At 39.8% G+C, this 26,901-nt stretch overlaps 2 protein-coding genes across 2 annotated transcripts in view; both read right to left on the bottom strand.

Moving 5' to 3' along the window:
* The window catches only part of LOC129425993 (E3 ubiquitin-protein ligase TRIM39-like), a 315,525-nt gene that overhangs the window by 46,661 nt on the left and 241,963 nt on the right, over nucleotides 1-26,901 (bottom strand). The gene's annotated exons all lie outside the window — the stretch shown is intronic.
* On the bottom strand, nucleotides 11,081-15,476 carry LOC141351264 (butyrophilin-like protein 2). The gene is made up of 2 exons (XM_073857917.1): nucleotides 15,038-15,476; nucleotides 11,081-11,466 (listed from the first exon to the last, which is right to left on the bottom strand). Exons 1-2 carry the CDS (start codon nucleotides 15,474-15,476, stop codon nucleotides 11,081-11,083), a joined length of 825 nt encoding a protein of 274 aa, XP_073714018.1.

The following is a 26,901-nucleotide window of genomic DNA, read 5'->3' on the forward strand; positions in this document are numbered from 1 at the left end:
AACCCGGCACTGGCCCTGTCACAGGATTTATTCACGGACTTTAAAAATATTTATTTTTTATGGAATGCTGAAAGGGTCAAAACGTTACAAAAAAGGTTTTTGATTCTCCTCCACCGCCTCGATGGCTGATGTTGCGGGGCATTGGCTATCAGCCTCTCACTAGCTGCATTCCCTGAAAACCTGTTTTATGCTAGGTGTCTGCATTGCGTCCCCATGAACGACCAGTATTGTGTGTTTTTCGTAGTGTAACTTTAGTTTAATAAACCGGTTTTGCATTTCACAATTGTATTGTTTCTGTGTTCAATGCTCAGCAAATCAATGTCAATTTTTCTGCCTTTTGATCTAGCTATAAGCTTTGCGATAATACTGTATTGCAGTAAGAATGTTATTTTCTAAAGGCCATGAAATTAACCTCTTAAGTTAATGTACAATTATGAGAATATTCGCTGGACGAATGCATTAATTAATTGTTATTATTAATTCTGCTAAAATCAGTTAAAACCTTATCAATTTGTATAATTAATTAGAGTTTGTACTTATTATTCCCTTTGAGCTAAATCTGGGATTTCCATAGTATGTTTCAGAGGTTCAGTAGTGTTTTAAATAACATTTCCCTTCCTCCCGCTGAATCGCTACATTCATGACATGTGGAGTCCCACAGGGCTCAATTCTTCTACCGCGTCTGTTTAATTTGTATATGCTCCCAATTGGTCAAATAATGAAAAAGAACCAAATTGCTTACCACAGTTATGCAGATGACACCCAGATATACTTACTAGCCCTGTCACCCAACCCATACAGCCCCATTGACTCTCTATGCAAGTGCATTGATAAAATTAACAGTGGGGTACGTCAAAACTTCCTCCAGTTAAACAAAGACAAATCTGAAGTCATTGTATGTGGAAATAAAGATGAAACTCTTAAGGTTAACACATACCTTGACTCTAGGGGTCTAAAGACACAGAATAAAGTCAGAAATCTTAGTGTAATTTTAGAGTCTGAACTTTATTTCAGTAGTCATGTGAAAGCAATAAGCCAATCAGCTTATATCAGAAATATTGCCAGAATTAGATGTTTTGTCTCAAAACAGGACTTAAAAAAATTGTTCATGCTTTCATCACCAGCAGGGTGGATTACTGCAATTGACTCCTTACTGGGATCCCTAAAAAGACCATTTGACAGCTGCAGCTCATACAGAACATAGCTGCTGCCAGAATTCTGACTAGACCTGTTTGAGTCGTGACTCACTCGGATCTTTAACCCGGATCTTCAAATTAACTCATGAGTCACGAGTCTCTAGTGTAATTAACCCGGATCAGCTGAGTCCTACTACAATTCAATGTTAAACCAAAAACAGCGCCAACACACACACAAACCTCTTGCAACATTATTGATGAGACTTTGCTGGCTCTACAGATCCACTCGTAACTGGCTGATCTGCTCGAGAACTGGCCCGAGATTCACTCAGAGCCGGAAACATTGCAAACTCGAGAGATCCGCGCGAGTTGCGAACTGACCCGAGATTCTCACTCAGAGCCGGAAACAATGCAATCTCGAGAGACCTGCGAATCTGCTCTGACTCGAGAATCTCTCAACTCATAACCGGCTGATCCGCACGAACTGTCTCTCCGGCTCTGGGGACTACATAAGCAGGACACAGTTTTTTTCTATATAATTATGCTATTATTAGGCCTATTTTTTTAAAGGTCGACCATACACACCAAACCTAAAACCTATAAGCATGTTATCTCAGAAGTGAAAGGCTTTTGTTGTGGATTTGCTTTTGAGGAGACTTCAGTCGCTCTATAGATCCACTAACCGGCCCCGGCGGATCCACGCGAATCAGCTGTTTAGTGGATCGGTAGAGCGAGTCCCATGGTCTGCGAGTCTGCAATGTTTCCGGCTCTGAGAATCTCGAGTCCCGTGGATCAGCCGGTTACAAGTGGGTCTGTACTGAGTTTCCTTGGCGATTTAGCAATACTGACTGAAGTGATTCAAGCGACTCACACAACCCGGATCACTTTAGTGAGTGACTCACAATAACCCGGATCCTTAAAAGGAGTCGAGTTTGCCAGGCCTAATTCTGACCAGAACCAAAAACTCTGAGAACATCACTTCAGTCCTCAGGTCCTTACACTGGCTTCCTGTTACATTTAGAATAGATTTTAAAGTATTGTTCCTGGTTTATAAATCACTTCATGGCTTAGGACCCAAATACATTACAGAAATGCTAATTGAATATATACAGATTACTCAGATCATTAGGATAAGTTCAGTTAGAAATACCAAGGGTTCACTTAGAAAGTGTGTCAGCATTCAGTTATTATGCCACATGTAGCTGGAATCAGCTTCCAGAAGAGATCAGATGTGCTTCAACATTTTAAAATCTAGATTAAAACACATCTGTTTAACTCTGCATTTACTGAATGAACCCTGTGTTAGGACTTCGGAGTGATCGGCTGCACTTTCTGTTTGTTTACCTTTTGTGTCTCACGTACGCGCTCCTTGTCTCCTGCCTACTCGGTTTCCCTGATTGTTTTCTACAGCTGTCGCGTGTTTGTCTCCCTCTATATTAGGTTCAGGTGTGCTGTGTTCTGTGCACGTTTGTTTTTGTTCTACCGGGAGATCGCTGCCATGTTGTGTCTGACTCATGTTGGTCATTGATCCTGTTATTTGTTTTGTACTCACTGTGTTTTGCCTCCAGGACTCGGTTGAGATTTATGCTCTCGCTCGGTTCCTGCTCTCTCTCCTGGTAGTTCTGGATCTCTGTTTTCCTCTCTCTGTGGGTATTTCCCGTTTGGACGAATCGGATTGTCCTCTGTCAATGACTCTCGCCTTTAGACTGGGACTGACAATTTTGAACTTGGTACACTACAGATCCGCAAACGTTAAATGCCTCCTGTACATTTCTCATCGGTCTCTCTCGTTTTCAGACAAGATCCGATTGGTCGTATGGTGTTCATCACCCATCGTGGATTGTGTATTGAAATTCCAGTTTCTGAAAGCTCTTCGTGGATTGTATATTGAAAGCAAAGTTCCTGATACCCTCGTGGTTTGTGTATTGAAAGCAGAGATCCTGATAAAGCACCTTTGTGGATTGTGTATTGAACTTCATGTTCCTGAAAGACCTTCGGGTGGATTGTGTGTCTTAAACAGAGTTCCTGAACCCAAGTTGGATAGTGTTCATGGAGTTTCCAGTGGATTATTGACTATTAAAGGCGGAGTCCATGATGTTTGAAAGCCAATGTTGATATTTGAAATCACCTAAACAAACACGCCCCCACCCCAATAGAATCTGGACCTTCTGTTGATAGACCCGCCCCACACATACGCAACCCGGCATTTGATTTGATTTGATTGTCTATAAGTGTGTTTTGCTAGTCGGGCCGTCTTCTTTTCCAAAGCGTTTTTCAAACAACGTGGACTCCGCCTTTAAAGTGCCCATATTATGACTGTTTTTCCACAAGTTAAATAGGTGTATGAGTTCCATAAAACATGTTTCAAATGTTGTTTGCTCGAAATAGCTTGTAGGAAAAGATTGTTACCCATCTCTAGTAACCTCTGTTTCAGTGCATTTTAGATTGTGCTGTTTTGAGGTGGTCATTACTTATTTATGAGCTGTTGGTCCTTTGGCCACGCCCCACTACTAACATCATGTGCGTGTGCTCAGTGATATCGTGAGCAGTACAGACCATACTGTGTTATTATTTTCATATATTATTTTTAACGGTTTATGTTGCCAACAGACAAATCAAGCAAAAAGTATCACTAATAAGTACACTCCAGGAGAAGAAACTCATGACACACAATGATTCCAGAGTAAATTGTGATGTAGCAGTTACACTCGTTTTCCCTGGACAATACTAACATATTCCCGTTATAAAACATTTTCAAACACATTATTTTTTGCAAATTACAGAAATTAAGACCCGGCGGGGGATGTATACTGCTTGTGGACCGCATGCTAATTGCTAGAAGCTAGCAGGAGGTCCGGACCGTAAAGTTATAAGAGAATCGGGGGTACGTTAGCCTCGTCAGAAAAGCCGGGTCGGTAAGGCCCGGTCTCGGTTAGTTTGGCAAAACACTTTTAGTTTGGCAAAGCACTATTACTGAGTTCATGTAGAATTGTAAAATAAAGCCGTTAATTTTTTTTTTTACTTTCGAACCCACACTGCAAACTATCTAGCCTGAAAAAAAACTATATAGCCTACTGTCTACAATTAACCCTCTGGGGTCCGACCATTTTGGGACACTCTCAGAGGTTCTGACATGCTCTTACATATGGTCTTTTTTCAGTTGCTTTAAAACATAATAATGGGAAGTGTCTCATACCACTGCGTTCAGCACAAACTGGGCTAAAATATTATATGAGCTACATGTATGTACATGTTTGTATTTTTGAGAGAAAAATTTTATTCGTGGTTTTTTAAAAAGCAACATTTTTAAGTCACTGATATAAGTCCACAAAACCCATACTAAACATGTTTTAACAAGACTTTCCTAAACATAATCTAGTAGTCTAGAGTTTTTTCTTTAAAATGATGTGACAATCACCCTGCCTACTTATTCACATAAAACAATGTATTCATTTAGAAATTGTAAGACACTTTTTGTTTAGACGGGCTGTATGCGAGAAGGATTGATTGACAGCAAGCAAACAAAGGCTCGCATAATGAGCTGCATAATGAGGCAGGAATGTGAGAATTAACTACAGTGAAGAATGTGAGGACAAATGTATACATCTTTGTTTGAGATTTATTAAGTTAACAATATAATCAAAATAGAAATGATGGTTAGTAGGACATTTTAAGTTTATTTGGAAACATACCCTATTCCTAAAACTTTGTATAAACTAAGAAACTGATACACAACAGAGCTGTAAACTTCATGTGGCTCATGTTACCATATAACTTTATGTCCAAAAAGTGTTTTTCCACTTCATAGTTTTGTACTGATGAGAGAGATGCATACCTCTGAGAGTTATAAACAGCTGTTAGCATAAATTGTCCACAGAAATACCCTTACTTATATAACTGATGGGTAAATGTCACTGATACTAAGTTACATTCATATACTATCTTGTATATAAACTTAATCTCAGATAAACATCTGCAGCAATTAATATAAAAAGCTAAAAAGTCTTTAAATCTGATCAAACTTTACGCTTTGCTTGTTATGGTTGAACAGCTCGTGTCTTCATTACCATGTCAACAGCTGTGGGCGTGACCAAATTAAAGATAATGAAGTCAGCCAGGAAAAACGCTACTCTCTTTACTTCAATGCAGATTACATAAACTGGCAATGTTTGTTTTCGATTATATTTAGCTTGTTTAAAAGTAGACATTTCAGGCTTTCTTTGGATGTGTGTATCATGCTTGTGTGACGAGTAATCGCGGAGTTTCAATTGATTTTTGTAACGTGTTTTGAGAGACAGCTGGCAGAGACAGAAATGTCTGGATGGACACCCTGTTTATTTTCTTTATTTGACAAAAACACAAAGAGCTGTTGTTATTGTGAATGAACACATATTAAAGAAGACCCTTTACCGTTTCAAATGATGTCAAACACGTAAGTGTATGATTATTAATGATGGAGTATTTTAAGTTGATTCTGCCATGATAAGGAAAAAACACGTCAAAACGCGGCCCTGCGTTTTTGGACCCCAGGGGGTTAAATGCAATTAATATTTAAAATGTATAATTTACGGGATTAGCATCAATGTACGATCTCTGTGTTGAGATACAGATGCTCTAGCATCATAAATGTAGTATTTTGTGACAGAAGATGACAACATGCAAAATATAACGTGACTTCTTACCTTTTGTGTTGATATAATGAACGCGAATCGAATCCAGTCTGTTTCAGATGTGTGAATGATCCATAAAAAAGTCCAATAAAATACATCCAATGACCATTTTTGTCCACAAATGCGTATAATCCGTGAAATATAGAAATATAGTCTGTTGTTTACATCAGATTTCGCATGAACGTCTTATCGCCTACAATCTGAGGACTAACGTTATTTGCGTCGTAAGACACTGTATATGAGATCACATTTTAGGTTTAAATAAACACGCGTTAAAACTTTGTTTTTAAAAGTAAACGGGAGTATAATCCATAATATCCAAATAGCGCTGTTATTTTCGTGAGACATGATAACAGCATAGTGGGTATCAGGGAAGTGACTGCTCTGTGCTCTCTGGCTACTTGGTGGGTGGAGACCTACGAGTCGGGTGGTGGGTGGGAAAATTTAAACGGAATGTGACGAAACGTCTAGTTACGTCACTTCGGAGCTGAGTTTGAACTCATGCAATCTGAGACTCAAGGCAGAGGACATTCAGAAACCTGTATCTCACTCAAAACAGCATGGATGAATTTTTTTTCCAAGTTTGTATGCGTGTGGAAGCATCAGATACACAAAATAACACCCCAAAACCCAGAAAGTGAGTTTTTCATAATATGGGCACTTTAATACCCCTCTCACTGTTTATTATTTAATAAACATTTTTTGCATCAGATTCCTCTCTGTCTCATCCCTAACACACTGTGCTGCTTCACACTTACTGCACTTTTAACTCAAGTCACTTTTACTCCTGTTTTATTATTTTTATAAATGTTTTTATAAAACACATTTATTGTTATTTAAATTTTCATGTATCTTTATTTTTATTGTGATGTCTCGTTTTTACAGATTTTTGTCTCTTAGATTGTTTTCTCATCTCTATGAAAAGCACTTTGAATTACCTCGGTGTATGAAATGTGCTATACAAAAAAACTTGCCCTGCCTTACCTATAGGTAATATAGTTAATAAAATAAGTTGCTGACCTAATATCAGTATAGGGAATCTCTATGACTAATATATAAGACATGTTGCTGATGTTGTACCTTTTCTTGTAAATTGAGTCTTTTGGGGTATCTTATGCATAGAATCAGTGAAAAGGTATGATTCTCACTATGATGCATAGTGACATGTGCAACAAATGCCTATAGGGTGGGTGGCAGACTCATAGATTGGATCATTTGCAAATTCAGATGCTTTTTAAAATATTTTTGGTCAACTTCGGGCACAAAGCTAAAACTTATAAAATCCTTTTGGAGGTCCAGCATGTCACTGAAAAACACACACCAGTGTTTCCCCTTAAACACCATCCTCCGACACAAACACAGAACCCCCCCACATAACAAATCCCAAATTTAACTCCTCCTTGTAGCTAATGCACTTTAAGGGCCAGATTTACTAACAGCTAGCACCAGCGTCAAACCATAATTTTCGCGCTGTTATTTTCTACGAGGTATTTGTTCAAGAGTTCAGTTTAGCAACTAGTCAAGGCCCGGTTCCCCAAAAAAATTATTATCGCCACGTAGTTCTTAACCTATTTCTTAACCTCTCTCTTAGCGTTTTGGCACGATTCTCGACACGTTCGTACGCTAAGTATATATTCTGTAAGTCAAACTTTCGTATGGTTGGTCTGGACCATTCGTAAGCTCTCTCTTAGCGTTGTTTGAGCTCAAGACGCTAGTCGCCGCCACTGTGCAGCAGTCTTTAGAAATCAGCACAGTACAAGTCAAACTATGGTATGTTGACAATGTTGTGGCTCAACAATGATGTTATGTTTTGGACATTTTAAGACTGCTAATAAAATATGTTCGCAATGGATACAGGCCTATTTATGAAGTTGAATTTTTTTCATAATGTCAGCGTTTAAATTGGCAATCACTTTTGTTATTAAAATCTGGCAAACAATTTGGCTCTAAATGGCTATAAGATCTATAAATGGGTAAGCATGGTAGTGTCCAGTAAGCGACCAACTATGGCAGCGATCCTTGTATTGAATCAAAGACGGCACCAACCGCGGAGCTATTTAGTCCATGTCAGTTTTTATTCTGCAAAACTTGAGCCCTTTTTTACGTTGCTTCTCCACCATATTCTGTATCTAACTCTCTCTCTCTCTCCCTCTTTTCATTGTAGATTAGTTGCTTTGTATTGAAAACATTAACCAATGGCAATCAATACCACACAGGACCGGAGTAGGACTCATTTTCAGCCCTGATGTTTTATGCCTTAGACCTATTTCTATTTTTTAAAAATGGTGGGTCTTACCTCTTGGGTTAAAAAGGTTTGGAAACCCCATATATACGATACACAAGCAAACTTCATCAAGTATGTAGGGGAAACAGATGAAAAAATAAAATCCTTAATTTTTTGTACTTAGATCACATATACTGCCAAATAAGGTAGGCCTACCTTGTGTCAAAAAATAAAAAATGTATAATGGACTTTCAACATTTTATTTTACTAAGAAAGCGTCATATTCATAAACTTACTTTTTCCAATAAACTGATGATTTGCATCAAATAGATTTGTGTTACTCTTGCAATAGACTACGAATAATGACTATTAGACAATTGATTGTTAGATCTATGACCTATTTTTTTTAAATAAAAAAGGTTGTTGATTCTTTTCCTTTTAGAGGCCGTTTGTATCAAGTCACCTTCAAGTTTTTTTTTTTTTTAAATAGAGCTCGTGTTCACAGGCAACAATTATACCAATAAGTGGTCTTAATGCTGTTGAATTTAACGGCAGCCTTTGGTATGGTCAATCATAAGATACTTTTAAGACGACTTCAACAATGTGTGGGTATTAAGGGTGTAGCTCTGAAATGGTTTAAATCATATTTAACTGAGAGATGTTTTTCTGTTCAACTTGGTGAATGTTCCTCGTCTGCTGCTTCCCTTACCCGTGGTGTCCCCCAGGGGTCAATATTGGGCTCTATGTTGTTTTCACAGTATATGCTGCCTTTGGGGTCTATTTAAAAAAAAAATAAACATCTCCTTTCATTGTTACGCGGATGATGTACAGATTTACCTGCCTGTCAAAACAAATGATAAAGCCTAAATTCAGTAACTTTTAGGTTGTTTAAGGGATCTAAATTTTCTTTGTCTTGGGTTAGGGTTATCCTCTGTGGTCACTTCCACGCTCTCCGCTCCCAACCAACTCTCTCTGTTAGACACTGACAACGCCACTGACACATTTTGTTCCACTCTTACATCCTGCTTAGACACATTATGCTGACATCTTGCCTGGCCAGGACCACACCACCTGCCCCTTGGCTATCTGAGGTTCTCTGTGAGCATCGCTCCAAACTGCAGAGAGGAAGTGGCGCAGATCGAAAGATCCTTCTGACCTCTGTCTCTGTCAGTCTCTTCTTGCCTCCTTCTCCACAGATATCTCCTTTGCTAAGACCCTATGCTACCATTCAAAGATTAACAACTCACCTGACTCTCACACTCTCTTCAAGACTCTACTCTCTTCTTTGTCCCCCCGCCCCCCTACCTTCATCCGACTTAACGGCTGATGATTTTACTTCCTTCATTGTGAAGAAAACGAAAACTATTAGCAGTCAGTTCTCCGAGCTGCCGCTTCTTGCGCATGCTCAAACCTCTGGGACATGCTCCCTATCCTCCTTCTCTCTCCTATCTGAAGCGGATGTTTCCAATGTCTTTGCTTCTAACCATCCGACAACCTGCCCGCTAGATCCCATACCCACACATACTACTTCCTGGATAGCAATCAGTCTGCTTTCAAAAGCGGTCACTCCACTGAGACTGCGCTACTCTCAGTCATTGGAGCCCTAAGGCAGGCAAGGCAGCCTCCAAACATCTGCACTGATCTTACGGGATCTATCTGCCGCTTTTGACACGGTCAATCACTGCATTCTCCTGTCGACCCTCATGGCTTTGAGTGTCTCTGACACAGCGCTTCTGCGGTTCAAGTCGTACCTCTCAGGTAGGTCACTTCGGGTATCCTGGAGAGGTGACGTTTCCGAACCCCAATGTCTTGATACCGGGGTGCCTCAAGGCTCTGTGCTCGGACCACTGCTCTTTTTGATATACATGACATCCCTGGGCTCTGTCATTCGAAAACATGGCTTTTCCTACCACTGCTATGCAGACGACACTCAACTCCACCTGTCATTCCACCCTGATGATCCCATGGTTTCTGCCCGCATCTCAGCATGCCTAAGGGACATCTCACTCTGGATGAAGGATCACCAGTCGTGACACGGTCTGCTGACACTGTAGCTGTCTTTAAGACTCGGCTAAAAACCCATATCTTCCGCCATTACCTCACTTACTAATAAAGGACTTACTATCTTTCTCTATTTTTCTTTCTCTTTAGCTGTACACTTAAAAAAAAATTACTAACCAGCCGTCGTCTATACTGTGTTGGACTTGATGAGACTATTTCCAGGGCACTTATGTATTGCTGTTCTTGTGTTGCTATAATTGCTTCTATTGTTTACCTCATTTGTAAGTCGCTTTGGACAAAAGCGTCTGCTAAATGTAAATGTCAGCCATGTAAGGCGCCAACCAGCTCGTCGGGAGAAGCTGGGGTTTGGTGTCTTGCTCAAGGACATCTCAACACTTGGTCAGGTGGAGCCAGGGATTGAACCACCAACCTTCTGATTTGTAGACAACCTACATGAACCGCTGAGCCACTGCCACTTATATCGTCTGCCACTTTCAGAGTCGTCTTAGCGCGCTAAGAGATAGTGTTATCGGGGAACCGGGCCCAGACCCTTAAACAAACAGAAACCGGAAGTAAAGTTCTTACCAGAAGAAAAGACGCGTAATCGCGTCACCGCAACAATGTGCTGTACTGCCGCATGTTGAAAGAAACGCGTTGATTAACGGGAAATTAATTATTGGAGGGAGTGAAATTATCGTTACATTTGGACACCCTGGACATCCCTTCTAGCTCCGCCATGTATTGCAAAGATGGGCTGAACACACTCAAAGTTGCAGACTAAAGGTGAGGAACAGGCGAAGTCCTGCTGCTGTTTTCATATGAAATTTAAAGGAGACTAAAACGATCATGAATCCGTGTACAATTATGGAGACAACACAACAAAATTTTCGGGGGGGGGGGGGCTGAGAAGAATTTGGGAAGGGGGGGCTAATGTGCATTTAAACACCCATGATCAGCAGTGGTGTTGAATGATAAATTTTCACATGGCTTGTCTTAAAACATTAACATTACCACATACTGTATTAACAACAATAAAAACCTGATTTTCCTCACAGTGGGACTTTAATTTTAGTTTTTGTGGTTCGCTCACCTTCAACTCTGAGATCAATATTGATGTCATAACTCCGGGTTTTGTACTGAATAAAACACTTGTAAGCTCCTTCATCAGAGATCTGAACTCTTGAGAGTTTAAGTGATGCATTTCCTTTCTGTAGTTCATCTTTAAACACTTCAGTTCTTCCTCTGTACGACTGAAGCTGGTTTGTGTTTTTGTCTTCATGATCTTCGTAGACATGAACTACTTTGAAATCAGGTCTAAACCACTTGACTCTCATGTTTACAGCATTGATGTTGGGTTTGAGAGAACAGGGCATAATCACATCTTTACCAGCTATAGCGAAGAGAGGAGCTCCAGGTCCAACAACATCAAACTGATCTGTAAGAGACAGAAAACAGGTCTGAAATCTGCTGAGGTTTTGGGTGGTTTTAGCATGTTAAATTTATTCATAAAAACACTATATGGAAAATTAAATAGGCCTTGTCTAGAACAATGACCATTATAAGCATTCTGTAATTTCTGCACCTCAATCATTTCCTGCCAGCCATGGAACTAAACCAGCGACCATCAGGTTACAAGCCAGACTCTCTAACCACTAAGTCACAACTTCCAACGTTGGTTTGTTGTAATGTGTGAATATTTACTTGCTCCTGAATCATTAGCGGTTAGCTTGTTCGATAAGTTGTGCACACAGGATCATAAACATGTTGGGTACTCTTTTTTGGATGATTAAAACACCTCTTTTAATCAAATTCTACATTTTTGTCATAAATATGTGGCCAGTGGTATAAATATTTATTTTGCCTTTAGTTTTCACAGTGCTGAAATTGCAGGTGTGGCCCTTTAAGATATCGCCGGTCTCGGCGAGATTTCCCTTTTACATGCGCGAAAATAGAACAGTCATTTTTTGAGAACCCGGTGGAGCAAACAGGGAAATAAGGATGTGTTTGGATATGGGACAAGCAAACACTGCAATCACTTGTAGAAGGTTTCCGATCCCCATGGTGGATGAACTGTTGCAAGGGCTGAATGGATAAGTTGTTTTCAGCAAACTAGACCTGAAATGGGGGTATCATCAGCTGGAATTGACTCCAGAATCAAGAGACATCACAAGCGTTGCCGTTCATAATGGTATATATAGGTTCAAAAATTTTGTCAGCGAGCGAGCAGTACCAACATGAAATAGCCACTGTTCTAGCTGGCATCGAAGGAGTAGAGAACATATCAGATGACATCATCATCCATGCACATAACAAAGAGACTTACGAGAAAATAATGCATGCAGTACTAAAAAGAGACTGGAAAGCTGCGGCTTGACTATGAATGTATAGAAATGCCAAAATAGATACCAAATTTAATTTTAGAACTGAACAAAAGAAAGCATTCAAAATTCTGAAAGATAAGTTGGCCAAGGCCACAACGCTGGTTTATTTTGACAAGGATGCACCAACAAAAGTCATTGCCGCTGCTGGACCAAAGGGAATCGTAGCAGTACTAGTGCAGGACCAACAAGGATAAACATTTCCTGTCTGTTATGTGAGCAGGGGCTTGACAAAGTGTGAACATAGATATTCGCAAACAGACCAAGCAGCACTTGCTCTAGTATGAGTGTGTGAACGATTACACCCTTATGTTTATGGACGGAAGTTCGATCTGGTCACAGACCACAAAGTATTGGAGGCAATCTATTGTCCTCGATCAAAACCATGTGCAGGAATCGAAAGGTTTGTCTTGAGATAACAGTCCTACGATTTACGAGTTTTTACATATCGGGAACACACAAAATTGCGGACCCTCTGTAACGACTGCGGGGCCCATCAGCCAAAGTTGAGAGACACACACATAAAGAAGCATATGCGGTTTATAGCTGTTTGTGCAACACCCTGCACTCTGACCACCAAAGAAGTCGAGCAGATTTCAGCAGATGATGTGGAATTACAGAGACTGAGAACGGACATTCAAACAGGTTGTTTTAATGACTTCCCTGCATACAGGCATATTGCAGGAGAGCTATGTGTCGTTGGACGAATAATACTCAGAGGAACAAGAATTGTTTTGCCACAGTCACTGAGAGGAAGAGCATTACAGTTGGCTCATGAGGATCATCTTAGTGTTGTAGGAACAAAACAACACCTCAGAACAAAGGTTTGGTGGCCCAGAATGGACAGGGCCACAGAATGATTTGTGACAAAATGTCACGGGTGTCAGCTGGTAGCAAAACCAGATGTTCCAGAACCACTGTAGGGTTGGGCGATGTCCCCTAAATTGGCAGTTGCCAATGGTTACGTTAAACCAGGAGTGGGGAACCCTGGGTCCTGGAGGGCCACTGTCCTGCAGAGTTTAGTTCCAACCCTAACCAAACACACCTGAATTTTATTTCCAAGTAATCCTGAAGACTTGAATTAGATTTTTCAGGTGTTTAATTATGGTTGGAACTAAACTCTGCAGGACAGTGGCCCTCCAGGACCAGAGTTCCCCACCCCTGCGTTAAACCATCGCATTGGACGATTATATCGTTAGAATCTGTTCAATTTAAGTCCAGTCAGTTTCAGACAATATGTCAGGAGAACAGCATACACCATATCAAGATGACTCAAAAGTGGGCACAAGCAAATGGAGAAGTAAAAAGACAAAATGCATCACTTATGAAACGAATATGGATTGCCACAGCTGAGGGCCAGGACTGGAAAAGAGTAAATATGTGACTGTCTACAGGTCCGTACAACATGCCACAATAGGCAAAAGTCCAGCAGAACTTATTTTTCAGAGGAAGATAAGAAAAAAGTTATCAGACATTACATTACCACACTGTGATCTTGAAGCTTGAGACAAAGATGCAGAGAAGAAAGGAAAAGCTAAGATACACACAGACAACAGACGAGGCACTAAGACCTCAGACATAGAGTATAGAGTTTGGAGATCAAGTGCTTGTGAAGCAGGACAAAATAGAAAAGTTCACAACAACATTTCACAGCACACCTCACAAGGTCATACACAGAGAAGGTAACAGTGTTGTCGTTCAGTCACCCACTGGAGCAACATATGCATGGAGTATAACATTGTCAAGAACTTTCATTCTGAGGAAACACCAGCAGTGAGTGATGAAATCAAGAGTGATCAAATGCTAAGGTCTTATGAGGAGCAAAAGGGAAATGCAAATGAATTCAAAATGAACTGTGAAACAATTAAGAGAGAGGAACAGATTACCACACCATGCAGGCCTCAGAGACAAATCAATTTGCCTGAAAGTTTAGAGCAGTGGTTCTCAACTCCAGTCCTCGGGACCCACTGCTCTGCATATTGTGCATGTCTCCCTTATTTAACACACCTGATTAAGATCATCAGCTCGTTAGGATAGATTCCATGAACTGAACTGAGTGTGTCAGATATGAGAGACATCAAAAATGTGCAGAGCAGCGAGTCCCGAGGACTGGAGTTGAGAACCACTGGTTTAGAGATTATGTTATTGAGTGATTAATGAAATCCAAAAGTACTGATGAAGAGGAGTGAGCTGAAGTAAGAAAACAAAGAGTTGTGTTATGGTTTAATGCACCTGTTTTAGAAAAGGAAAGTGCTGATGTTCTATCCAGTTGTAAAAGCAGCATAGTGTTACATGTGTTTTGAGTTAGCTGAACTGTTTAAGATGAATTCTGAACTGTCTTAAGTTTAAGTTGAATGAATGTAAAATATGAAATAGAACTTTAGTGGTGTAAGTTCATATTCAAGTAAAGGGGGAATATTGTGTATTGATGTGACGTCATGGACGTCACCACGTTAGAATAAGGAAGAAAAGATGGAGGACAAATTCAATCTGGTGTCTGCGTGGTTTAATCCGAAACAGATACTTTTAAAAGGTCATAACAAGATACTGTTAAACCTCTTGTTTTAATGTCTAACAATGTGTATTTGTGTTTTGGGACTTTAATTTTAGTTTCTGTGGTTTGCTCACCTTTAACTCTGAGATCAACAGTGATGTCATCATACCAGGTTTTGTACTGAATGAAACACGTATAAAGTCCTTCATCAGAGATCTGAACTCTTGAGAGTTTAAGTGCTGTGTTTCCTTTCTGTAGTTCATCTTTAAACATTTCAGTTCTTCCTCTGTACGACTGAAGCTGATTTGTGTTTTTGTCTTCATGATCTTCATAGAGATGAACTACTTCGAGATCAAGTCTAGACCACTCAACTCTCATGTTTACAGCACTGATTTGGGGTTTAAGAGAACAGGGCAAAATCACATCTTCACCAACTACAGTGATGAGAGGAGCTACAGGTCCAACAACATCAAATGGAACTGTAAGAGACAGAAAACAGGTCTTAAATCTGCTGAGGTTTTGGGTGGTTTCAGCATGTTCTGTTCTGGTGTCGCTAGCTATAGTATGGCGCATTAATTGTGTAAGTAAAAATAACTAAATGCTAATCAAATTAAACCAAAATGTTGATTTAAATATTTTGGGCGTTTTTTGTGCGTTTGTCTTGTTTTGAACAGTTTTGGGCTGGAAACCATCAACTCTATCTGGCAACACTGCTGTTAACCTAGCAAGCAATAGCTGTCATTTCAACGCCTGGCAATGCGTAGCCCTCTTCTAGCGCAAATAAACTTTAATTTGGTTACATGTGGTTTTTGCCAAAATAACTTGTGAGATGTATGCTATTTCATCATGTAAGCAAAGTTAACAGCGATTACAAGGTTTGTTTTATTTCTTTAAAGTGTTTTATGCACAGTCTGTATGTAGCCACTATTTAGCTCATAAATAGACCAACTACAAATAACCCACGTTTAGCCCAGATAACCTTGAATTTAATTAAATGTTGTTTTTGACGAAATAACTTGCGAGATGTCATCATGTATGCAAAGTCACCAGTGAATTCAAGCTGTTTGGTTTTATTTATTTTACATTATATGCCACGTATTGCAGACCCAGCTAACACAAATATGTAACTGTTACCTGACGTCGTAATATGATGACCAAACTTAGGTCGTGGTGATGGGAAAAGTGAAATTCCTGGATATGTCGGCTCAACGTAACTTTACAATGTAATCTGACTGTAGAGGTCGTGACAATGTAATGGATTAAAAGTTTTGTGTTGTTAAGTTTTGTGTTTGGGTCTCAATTCAGATAAACGACTAGTCCTGTCAGATGCCATGCTGTTTTTTGTTTCCCATGTAAAGAGCAGCTCACATGGTGGTTAAATATCTATTCTATTTGTACTTATTTAAGGGAAACTTTGAGACTGAAATGTTTTCACAAGCTAACCTAAATAGACAATGAAATAAATGTTTCTATAATTGTAAATGAAATGTAATGAAATTACCTCCCTGGGACGTAACAGTTACGTTGCCAGTAATTTATGAAATTACCAAAATAGTATGAATGTATTACGTAAGGAGAACGTACTTGGTTATATCGCGACATTAGGAGACAGTACTGGCGACATGGTGATTTGGTACTGCAATGGTAATGAAATTACCTCCCTAGGATGTAACAGTTATGTTGCCAGCTGGTAAGTCATGAAATTACCAAAAATTACGTAACTAGGATGTCTTGTGTTAGCTGGGAAGCTGAGTCAGATTGATTTTGATCCACCTGGCGAAATCGAGTAAATCTAAATAACCAAAATAATGCTAAAATGTTTTCCATTTTTGACCATGCAAACTTGTAGTATGCATGACATCATATTATAAAATGCAACTAAACATCTGAATTAACATTATTCAAAGTTTAACTTCTAACTGCTAGATGGGAGCGGTACACAGCCATAATACACTGACCAATACTCTAAATTCTAATACAGTCTGACTACCCAGGGACCAGGTCAGGAAACAGATAGATCGGCCTACCCGTCCATCTGTTAGTTGCTCTGACATGTCAAGATCACATATATCCCAGAACATAGAGTCTATCTTACCAGAGTATCAACACATTTCAACTGTGTGCGTTCCTCGAACAAACGAATACAGAGCACCGTTTACCTCGTCTCGTACAAATCTTACTAACATAAAATTAGAAAACAATACGTTTACAGATGAACCTCGAATGTTAAAATTCGGCCTTCTTAACATTAGATCTCTTACCAATAAAGAACCCATTGTTAATGAAATAATTACTGACCAAAACTTAGATGCACTCTCTTTAACAGAAACCTGGCTTAAAGCAGACGATTACATTAGTTTAAACGAATCCACCCCACAAGATTACTATTATAAACATGAACCGCGTTTAAAGGGGAGAGGGGGTGGTGTAGCTACAATATACAATTTTTTTTTTAAAGTAAACCATAAATCCGAACTAAAATTTAATTCATTTGAAATAATGCTATTAAATATGGAAATAACTGATTGTAACCATAAACAGCTCTCTTTTGTCCTTGCTACAATCTATAGACCTCCGGGCCATCATGTAGATTTTCTTAAAGAAATATCAAATTTCCTGTCTGACCTCGTAGTCACTGTAGATAAAGCTCTTATCGTTGGTGACTTTAATATACATGTTGATAACCCAACAGATACATTAGGATTAGCATTTATGGATATTCTAAATTCTCTCAATATTAGCCAAAACGTGACAGGGCCCACGCATACTCGTAGGCACACATTAGACTTAATTCTGTCACTCGGGCTCAATATTAATGAAATCGAGATATCACCTCAGAGCGATGCAGTTTCAGACCATTGCCTTGTCTCATACACGGTACTTCTAGATATGATCACTCGATCCACAATACGCTACCGACTAGCCAGAACAATAATTTCCACCACTAAAGATAACTTTATTAGCACTCTTCCAGACCTGTCCCAAATTAAACATGTAGCAGATAACCCTGAAGATCTAGATATTGTAATAGAAAACCTGAACAGTATTTGTTCTAACACATTGGATGCCGTAGCTCCAATTCGAAAAAAGAGAATCAAAGAAAAAACGCCAGCTCCATGGTACGACCATCAAACCGCTGCCCTTAAAAAGGCTGCTAGAAAAATGGAAAGAAATTATAGAAGCACAAAGTTAGAGGTATGGCGTGCAGCATGGAAAGAGAGTGTTAAACACTACAGACAGGCTATAAAAATCGCCAGATCTACGTATCTCAGCAATCTTATTAAAGAAAATCATAATAACCCTCGCTTCCTCTTTAGCACAGTTGCGAAACTGACTAGAAATAAAGAACAAACAGAACCCACTAATAAACTCCCACACAATAGTAACGACTTCATGAACTTCTTTACTAAGAAAATTATGATTATTAGGGAAAACATTGTAGGTACCCAAGCAGCCACCACTCTACCCAGTAATACATTTAACGCTTGCCTACCATACGAACATCTTGAGTCATTTAAACCTACTACAATAGAAGAGCTATCTAAATTAGTAGCGTCATCCAAATCATCGTCCTGTATATTGGACCCTGTTCCCACAAAATTACTCAAAGAGGTATTCCCTATAGTGTCTAACCCAGTATTAAATGTCTTTAACTCATCACTAGAATTAGGCTACGTTCCAACAGCTTTCAAACTAGCAGTTATTAGACCGCTCATTAAAAAACCAAACCTTGACCAGGGAGATCTAAATAACTTTAGACCAAATAATAGTACGTATGAAAAGTTCCAATCAGGATTCAGGCCCCACCATAGCACAGAGACAGCGCTGCTTAGAGTTACAAATGACCTTCTCCTAACATCCGACCGTTGCGAAATATCACTCCTTATATTATTAGACCTTAGTGCAGCCTTTGACACAATAGATCACACAATCTTACTTAATAGGCTAGAAAACTATGTTGGCATCAGTGGTCAGGCGCTAGCTTGGTTCAGATCGTATCTAACCAATCGCTATCACTTTGTTTACGTAAATGAGGAGGAGTCACATCACTCCCTGGTTAAATACGGCGTACCGCATGGATCAGTTTTAGGTCCTATCCTGTTCTCGTTATATATGTTACCTCTGGGAGATATTATCAGGAATCATAACATACAGTTTCACTGCTATGCAGATGACACACAGCTTTACATCTCCTCGCATCCTAGCGAAACACAAAATTTTTCTAAGCTATCAGACTGCATCAGCGATATAAGTGACTGGATGTCACATAACTTTCTTATGCTAAACTCCAATAAGACAGAGATACTTGTTATCGAACCGAATCGCTACAAATATAATATGACAGATTACAAGTTGCCCATAGATGGCTGCACTGTGGTGCCAACCTCCACGGTTAAGAATTTAGGTGTGATGTTCGACAGCAGTTTATCCTTCGACAGCCATATCTCCAATGTCTGCCGCACAGCATTCTTCCACCTTAGAAATATCTCAAAAATACGCCATATGTTGTCTGCATCAGATGCAGAGAAGCTTATCCACGCTTTTATGACCTCTAGAATAGACTATTGTAACTCGTTACTCGGAGGATGCCATGCAAAACAGGTCAACAAGCTTCAGCTAGTTCAAAACGCTTCTGCAAGAGTTCTTACTCGATCTAAGAAGTATGACCACATAAGCCCAATTCTGGCATCTTTACACTGGCTACCAGTTAAATATCGTATACAATTTAAAATATTACTAATCACCTACAAAGCCTTAAATGGCCTAGCACCCTCATATCTTAGAGAATTATTATCAGAATACAATCCATCACGTGCATTGCGGTCACAAAATTCTGGCCTCTTAATTATCCCTAAAATATCAAAAGTGTCTAAAGGTGGCAGATCCTTTTCCTACTTAGCCCCTAAGCTATGGAATGATTTACCAACCGACGTCCGAAAATCAGAGACAGTAGATAACTTTAAATCTAGACTTAAAACTTTTCTCTTTAACAAGGCATTCACATAGTTTGTTTAAGCAATAGTACTTCTCCCAATAGCTAGCTTGTACAACCTAATAAATAAATAAATTAATGAATAAATTAAAACCTTTTTTTCGTCAACACTCCAAAGGATGGTAAATGACATTAATACTCTTTAGTAATATGCTGAAACTTTGAATTGGTTGTCGATTGAGTCTTAATTGCAAAATATGGTCGGTTTGCAATTTTGGCCTTTTCCCATGACCTTAAAAATAGTATGTCATACAGAACCGTTTGCCACTGTACGTTAGTATTAACGACGGCAGTGGGGCCTCTGGCCTTAGTCAAACGAGTTCTGTTTCTGTTTCTAAAATCATCAACTATATGTAATACACTTAACCAGCAATAGTTAAGCCTGTCCGGAACCGAGCTGACTAAAACCACATTACTGTGTGACACTTGTTTTCTATGTGAACGGCCCCTACGCTAATAAGATTTTGTTTCTCTCTCCCTGTCTCGTCCTTGATCCCGAGGACGAGACAAACAGATCCAGTTCCGGTACATGTGAAAGCCGGCACACAACTGATCTACTAGCTGTTCTTCAACGTGATGTCCAGCTGATGCCTGACCAAAGACCACCGGCAGAACCCGCTTAATCCCCGCTTAATCCCCGCTTAATCTCCGCTTAATCTCCTTCCGTTTCAATGTGTATATATATAACTCCCAAGGGTTTTTTCCTCCTATGACTTTTTTTACTTCCCCGGCTAAAATTCCGGGGTTTTTTTCTCCTAGGGGGTTTTTCAACCCGGGGAGGCAGCCTTTTTGGGCTTAACTTCTATACGTTACATTAGTAATACGTTTGCTTATAATGTTGATTTATAGCCGTAGCAAATTTTAACTGCTTGTGCTATCGTTTATTATGTTGTGCTATCTGTCGATTTTCTGTGCTTTTCACTGCATCTATTATGTAAAGCTGCTTTGATACAATTACCAAATTGTGAAAAGCGCTATATAAATAAAATTGAATTGAATTGAATTGAATAATGGCAAATCTCGGGAGAAACATTCCACTATTTTTGAAAATCACCATCACCGAGCAGCCAGGAGGAAAGCAAACTACCACACTAGTTTGGTCTTGTAAGTATTTTTGATTTATTACATGTGTTTAAAATTGATTTACTTTATTTGTTTGTGGAATCGTGGTATTCTTGCGGGTACTTAACTCATTCACCGCCATTGACGAGTTATCTCATCAATTGTGAGTTAATATTTAACTAATAAATATGCCTTTCTAGACGAATTTCAAAGTGAAAGTGTAATACCGAATTTATCAAAAACGGAAGTTAAAAAGATTTAATAATTTATTTTAACTGCCTTTATGTTTGATAGTCATTCTGAGTCTGATCTCTAACATAAAAACGCAATTTTTTAAGCTTTTTGCTCAAAATGATGTATTTTTGAAGAGAAATATCCATATTTCAGTGGTTAAATTAAGTGGAAAAGTAAATATATAATGAAAGTTTTTTCCCCATTTTGTTTGTTTGTTTGTTTATTGGTGTTTGAAAGCAGAGGGCATGTTCTTTAATTTGATATAATTTGTATGTTTATATATTTATAGAAGGTAATTTTTCCTGCAAGGAATTTTGTGAAACTTTTGTTAAAATCACAAAAATGCAGTTGGGCAACTTTTCTCAAAAAGGCTGGCGGTGAATGAGTTAACAGTATAACGTTAGAGTAACCCATGTTTTATAAAACCTGAACAGTATAAACTGAATAATTTATCAAAACAGTTGAGCCTCCACCATGGATGTAAATGTATTAATCTATGTAACGTTACACTAAAGATTAACATGAGGAATTTAGTAGGCTGCTTTTTATTGTAATTATAAATATAGGTTCGAGAGGAGCCTAAACATTTAGGTCTGTCAATCATCATTATGGGAGTAGTTAAGGCAGCCTTCCGGCCTCCGGGTCCAGCCACAATTTTTGCGGCATTTGCGGCCCGTTCCCGGAATCACATCTCCACATAACCAGCTCCAGCACTCCGATCAACTGGGAAATATTTTTAAATACCACTGCCGCAGCAGGATTTTTAGTCCCCGCTCTCACTACCGTAGTAGTGATGTCAGGGGCAGTGTACACAACTTTTTATGCAGTCCGGATGTTTCTTTTACTCGACAACGATGTGTTTGGGTTAGAAAAAAACGCAAATGAGTTTGACAACGGCGACGTCAGGTGCATCTGTCTTTTCAATCTCAAAGGCATGCGCAATCGACCAAAAAAACAATGGCGACCTACAGGACTGTGCTGCCCTCAACTCCGCTTTTAATTAACCCATTTTCCACTGAAGTTACAAATACCGGATAAACTTCTAGATCCGTACTTGGACTTTCTTTGGACAATTTTAGCAAAAATATTTACCTGCGAGAACCGATCACAGAACAAAGATTACAAACAGACGTGCCTTGCCCTCGCAAACCAGGGCACAGTCAATCAACAATGGATGATCTGCACCATTTGTGTACGTGTGTGCGTCTCTGCATACCTGTCGATATGCAATCGGCAAAACGTGATTTGCTCTTGCGATTGTAATAATCTTGATGCTTTGTTATATTGTTTATTCGCTTTTCCGCAGAAAGTGTCAATCACAGAATAATTTTATACACAGAATCAGCGGTCAGCAGCGCACTGCAAATGGTGTATGTGTGAAAGCACAACGGGTGCTTGACGGATCCGCCGCAAACACACTGCATACGGAGTGTGTGTGAAACAGGCGTTCAGCAGCTTTTTACATCAAAGGCCAACAGGCTAGGCAATTTGGGGAGTGGCCGCTCACTGATTCCCATATAATTTTGAAAATCCTGGACATGGTTGGACCTGCCAAACGGATTGAGCACTTTTATATACTGCGGTGAGCAGAGAGGATGTACAGTTTTACCAGCGAGAAGCGGCCACCAGATGATGTAACTAATATAACTCGCATTGTATAACAATACCGGCCTGCCGGCAAAGTCCCAACTTTCCCGATTGTCACTCCGCTATTGCTGATAGCTCACATACATCTCAGAAATGTCTATTTGATGTATTCTTTTTCATCTGCAAGATGTAATTTTTTATTTGTTTACACATCTGCAATACGTCTGCTAGATGTTGATTTAGAATTTATAAAAATTGCTCTTTCTAAGACCTTTATTAGATGTTTTTATTCAACAGTTGTTATTTCCAGTGCTCCAGATCCTTAGAACACTTATACATCTGGGTGCTGTGTGTTGCTTGTACAGCTGTGCACAGCATTTGTTCTCCTGATCTTCCGCTGGTGCGCCATAAGTCAGATAACGATCTTGTGTGTTACGATTCGAGACCCTCATCTGCTGAGGCGGGTATCGTCTTTGTTCGTGGCACTCACTATTTCTTTTTGAAGCGAAGCAGCTCACACCTCATTTATGGAGCCTGCTTCCCTTCAGTGCCCCTGCAGAGCACACTCACTGCTGTGCTTAGTATGACAAGCATGCACAATTAATCTACACCTGCATACAGTGGAACTGTGTAAAGCTGGCTCCAGTAGTGAAGCATGAAAAGATTCTTGTGCAGGAGGCTGTAGAACCTCCAGATGAGATAAATGATGACCTCAAAATGAAAATCTCTTGGAAACTCATCATTGGCTATGGCACTGAAATTGCCTTGGAAATGATGGTGGTATGGATTGGACTCACATTTCCTTCCAGACCTGAGGAGTCATCATGTGCTTCTCCAGACAGACATCACATCGGTGGTTTATTAAATAAATTACTAAGGAGGTCTGCATTCAAAGTAATGCGTCATTGGCTGCGTGCTCTGGTGGTTTGCAGGAAACCTTGGTTTCTATCCTAAGGCCTGTTTCTGGGTGCAAGCTACTGGAGTGTGACGCTGACAACAGACGCATCCCCCACAGGTTGGAGTACAGTTATGGAAGGCAGAGAGGGCCAAAATCACTACATTATCAATTTTGGGATAATGGCATTTGTGGTCTCTGGACAAACTGTGCTCGTTGATGACAGTTTAGATCCCAGGCCACTTGCATATGGCAGATGCCCTGTAGGGCAACACCCATTGCTGGGGAGTTGAGACTCCAGCCAGATATGGTGAACCACATCTGGAGAGGAAATGGATGAGCAGAGGTGGATCTGTTTGCGTCTCAGGACACCACACACTGCCTAATGTGGCTTTCTCTTCTTTTCCCCAATCTCTCTGCCACAGAAGTTTTGGAGAAAGCTTGCCAGAGATATGGTAGCTGTCGGTTTGGCCTTTGAGGGGCCAGGCTCGTAGGCTTTATGCCCTTAAGTGGAGAATTTTTCACCTATTGGTGTTTAACTCACCTAACGATTCCAGTAAACTGCCCCGTTGACGTAGTGCTGAGGTTTCTGCAGGAGCGTTTCTCTAATGGGTTTACTCCTTCCACCATTAAGGTTTATATGACAGCAGTTTCTGCCTACCATACTCCTGTGGAAGGCTAATCAGTGGGTTGACACCCATTAGTGGCTTGCTTTCTTTGTGGCACTCGCAGGTTGTGACCTATTAGCCGCACTAGGGTGCCTGCTTGGGACCTAGTGGTCGGTCGTCTAAGTTCAAAATATTAGAGAGGCCCCCCTTCGGGTTACCAGACACATACTGGAGCACAACTGACAATGGAAAGCATACATTTAGCTGGTTTTTACACTTGCAGTGTTTTTGCTGTCTGCAAATTACGAACCCACTCATGTGGATTTTTATAACTCGATCTGAGGCTCATTTCGAAGGGTATCTGTGCGTTAGCTATTGTTGGGTTGGAACCACTTACTGTGACGCGCATACGATGCTTGTCGCGTTTTCAAGTTCAAGGCGGCTGTTCAGTCCAATACAGTCTTCATCTTCATACAGTAAAAAAATAACTTTAAGAATAAAAGCATGGCAGGGCTCGAAATTGCGACCATTTTGGTCGCATATGCGACCGAAATTTAATCTGTGCGACCTTAAAATATATTTGGGAGCATTTGTGCGACTGCACATTTTGTTGTGACGCGAGTTGATTGTGATCCTGCGTGCTGGCGCTGACCCAGGTTCAGTGTTCTCTCCAACGTTACATAACCCAATCAAATTTCACCATTAAGTTCTTGCATTTAATGAAGACCGCGGATTGGCTAATATGAGCGTCAGTCATTCCTTGTTGCCGTGAAGTGCGGAAATGTGAAAAGACGAACACGTCGCGAGCATGACGAGAGCGAGCCGATTACAGCCAAGGATATTACTGTATTTTTTGACGACGATCCGGATTCAAATGTAACTCCACCACCGGAAAATACGAGTTGACGTTAAACCTTTCAGAGAGAGTGGCTTAAAGATTTCGAGTGTCTCCGCTATGAAAATGTAACTTACTGTTTTTACTGTAAATCCTGTAAAACGGCGTTAATGGCGGAATCAAAACATTTTAAGCGCCAGACGTACCTTGCTTAAACATGGCGAAAGTGCCAAAAACACAAGACGTGTCATGACAAATGTGTTTATTATTGATGGAGACATCGACCTGTCTGTCAAAGTGTGTTTGATGGTGTATGTGCGCATGCGCTGGTGAATGGACATCCGACAAACATCCTTGTGTTGCTGCGGAATACGACAATGCTGATGGTATGTTTTTGTTGTATTTTTTAAAACATTGCCTATTTAGTATTAAAAGCATCCTGGTAATGCAGTTATCAATACCAATATATATTAGCCTTCTATATTAAGGTCACTTTTGTAATGTCACACTGTAAAACATTATAGCCTCATTAAGTTATGTGTACTAACATTTGCTATTTAGTTCTACTACACACAGCAAGTTTTAGATATTCAACTCAAGTCTGTAAGTTTTCACAAAGTTAAAGCTCCACTGTGTACTTCTTTTAGTTAATTCTTAGCAAAAACCCATGTTTTCTTTCAAAAGTATGTGCTCATTCATGTGTAATTACTTCCACCTCACTAATCAAAGTATTCTCGTAAGTGTAGAATCTGCTATTTAAAATACATACCGCCGTATCGCTCTCTGGCTGAATCCATGTTGTGCCTCCATCTTTGAAATACATTCGCCGACGAGGGACATTCCTGAAATTCAAGCTCCGCCTTTCGCGCTTTCAGACTACACTCACGCTGGTTGCACGGAGGTTGCATGTGTAGGCGGTATACGCCATCAAGACAGACTTATTTCAGAATATTAACGATTATAAAGCTGACAATTATTCTTAGTTAATTGTAAATTGATGTAATATGCTTATGACTTGCGAATGTAATGCTCAGTTAATTTAAATAAACCAGGCTTGATGACGTATGCAGCCTGCGACCTGCGTAGACTGAATCCTTCGGCCGCACGCCGTGTTACCTGCGATCTAATGCTTTGATTTGAAAGCCTGTTGAAGACATTTCTCGAGGACATTAAAACAAGTCGCCAAGGAAGCGAAACGGGGATTTTAAACAACAACGCGACAGGAAAAACATCAAGACCAAAGTCAATATTGGAGTTAGTTTTCCAAGATGGGGCTCAACAATGGACACTGAAGTTGCTAAGTTACTTTATATCTTCACCACAGGTAATTCAGCATATTCGTTTACATCTATACAGTCTATGTTGTAAACTTGAAGTTTTATAGTTCCTTGGCTAACTATAGCATGGTTATGCAGTTAGTGTAAACACGCATGTGGTTTTGTGTGCTGAACAGCCACACGCCGTCTCTCCGCCCATTTATGTAATCTTAGGTACTGAGATAAATGTTTTTCATATTTTCTGACCTCTAGCACAAACACACGGTGACAGCGCTATTTTTAGCCTTTCATTGATAAAACGCTGCTGATCTGCGCGTTGTTCGTTTCATTTTACAAGCGTGTGAAAGTTGTGCAATCTTATTTCACCAATATCAGAGAAAGCTCTTACATATACACGGACATGTAACGTTTACTTAAAACATAAGCATTGGACTCTGACATATTAGTTTCGCGTCCATGTGATTACTCCAGCTCATAATTAAATGACAGGAGAGGGACTCGTCCACA

Source organism: Misgurnus anguillicaudatus, chromosome 19 (genome assembly GCF_027580225.2).
Source record: "Misgurnus anguillicaudatus chromosome 19, ASM2758022v2, whole genome shotgun sequence".
Classification (NCBI taxonomy): domain Eukaryota; kingdom Metazoa; phylum Chordata; class Actinopteri; order Cypriniformes; family Cobitidae; genus Misgurnus; species Misgurnus anguillicaudatus.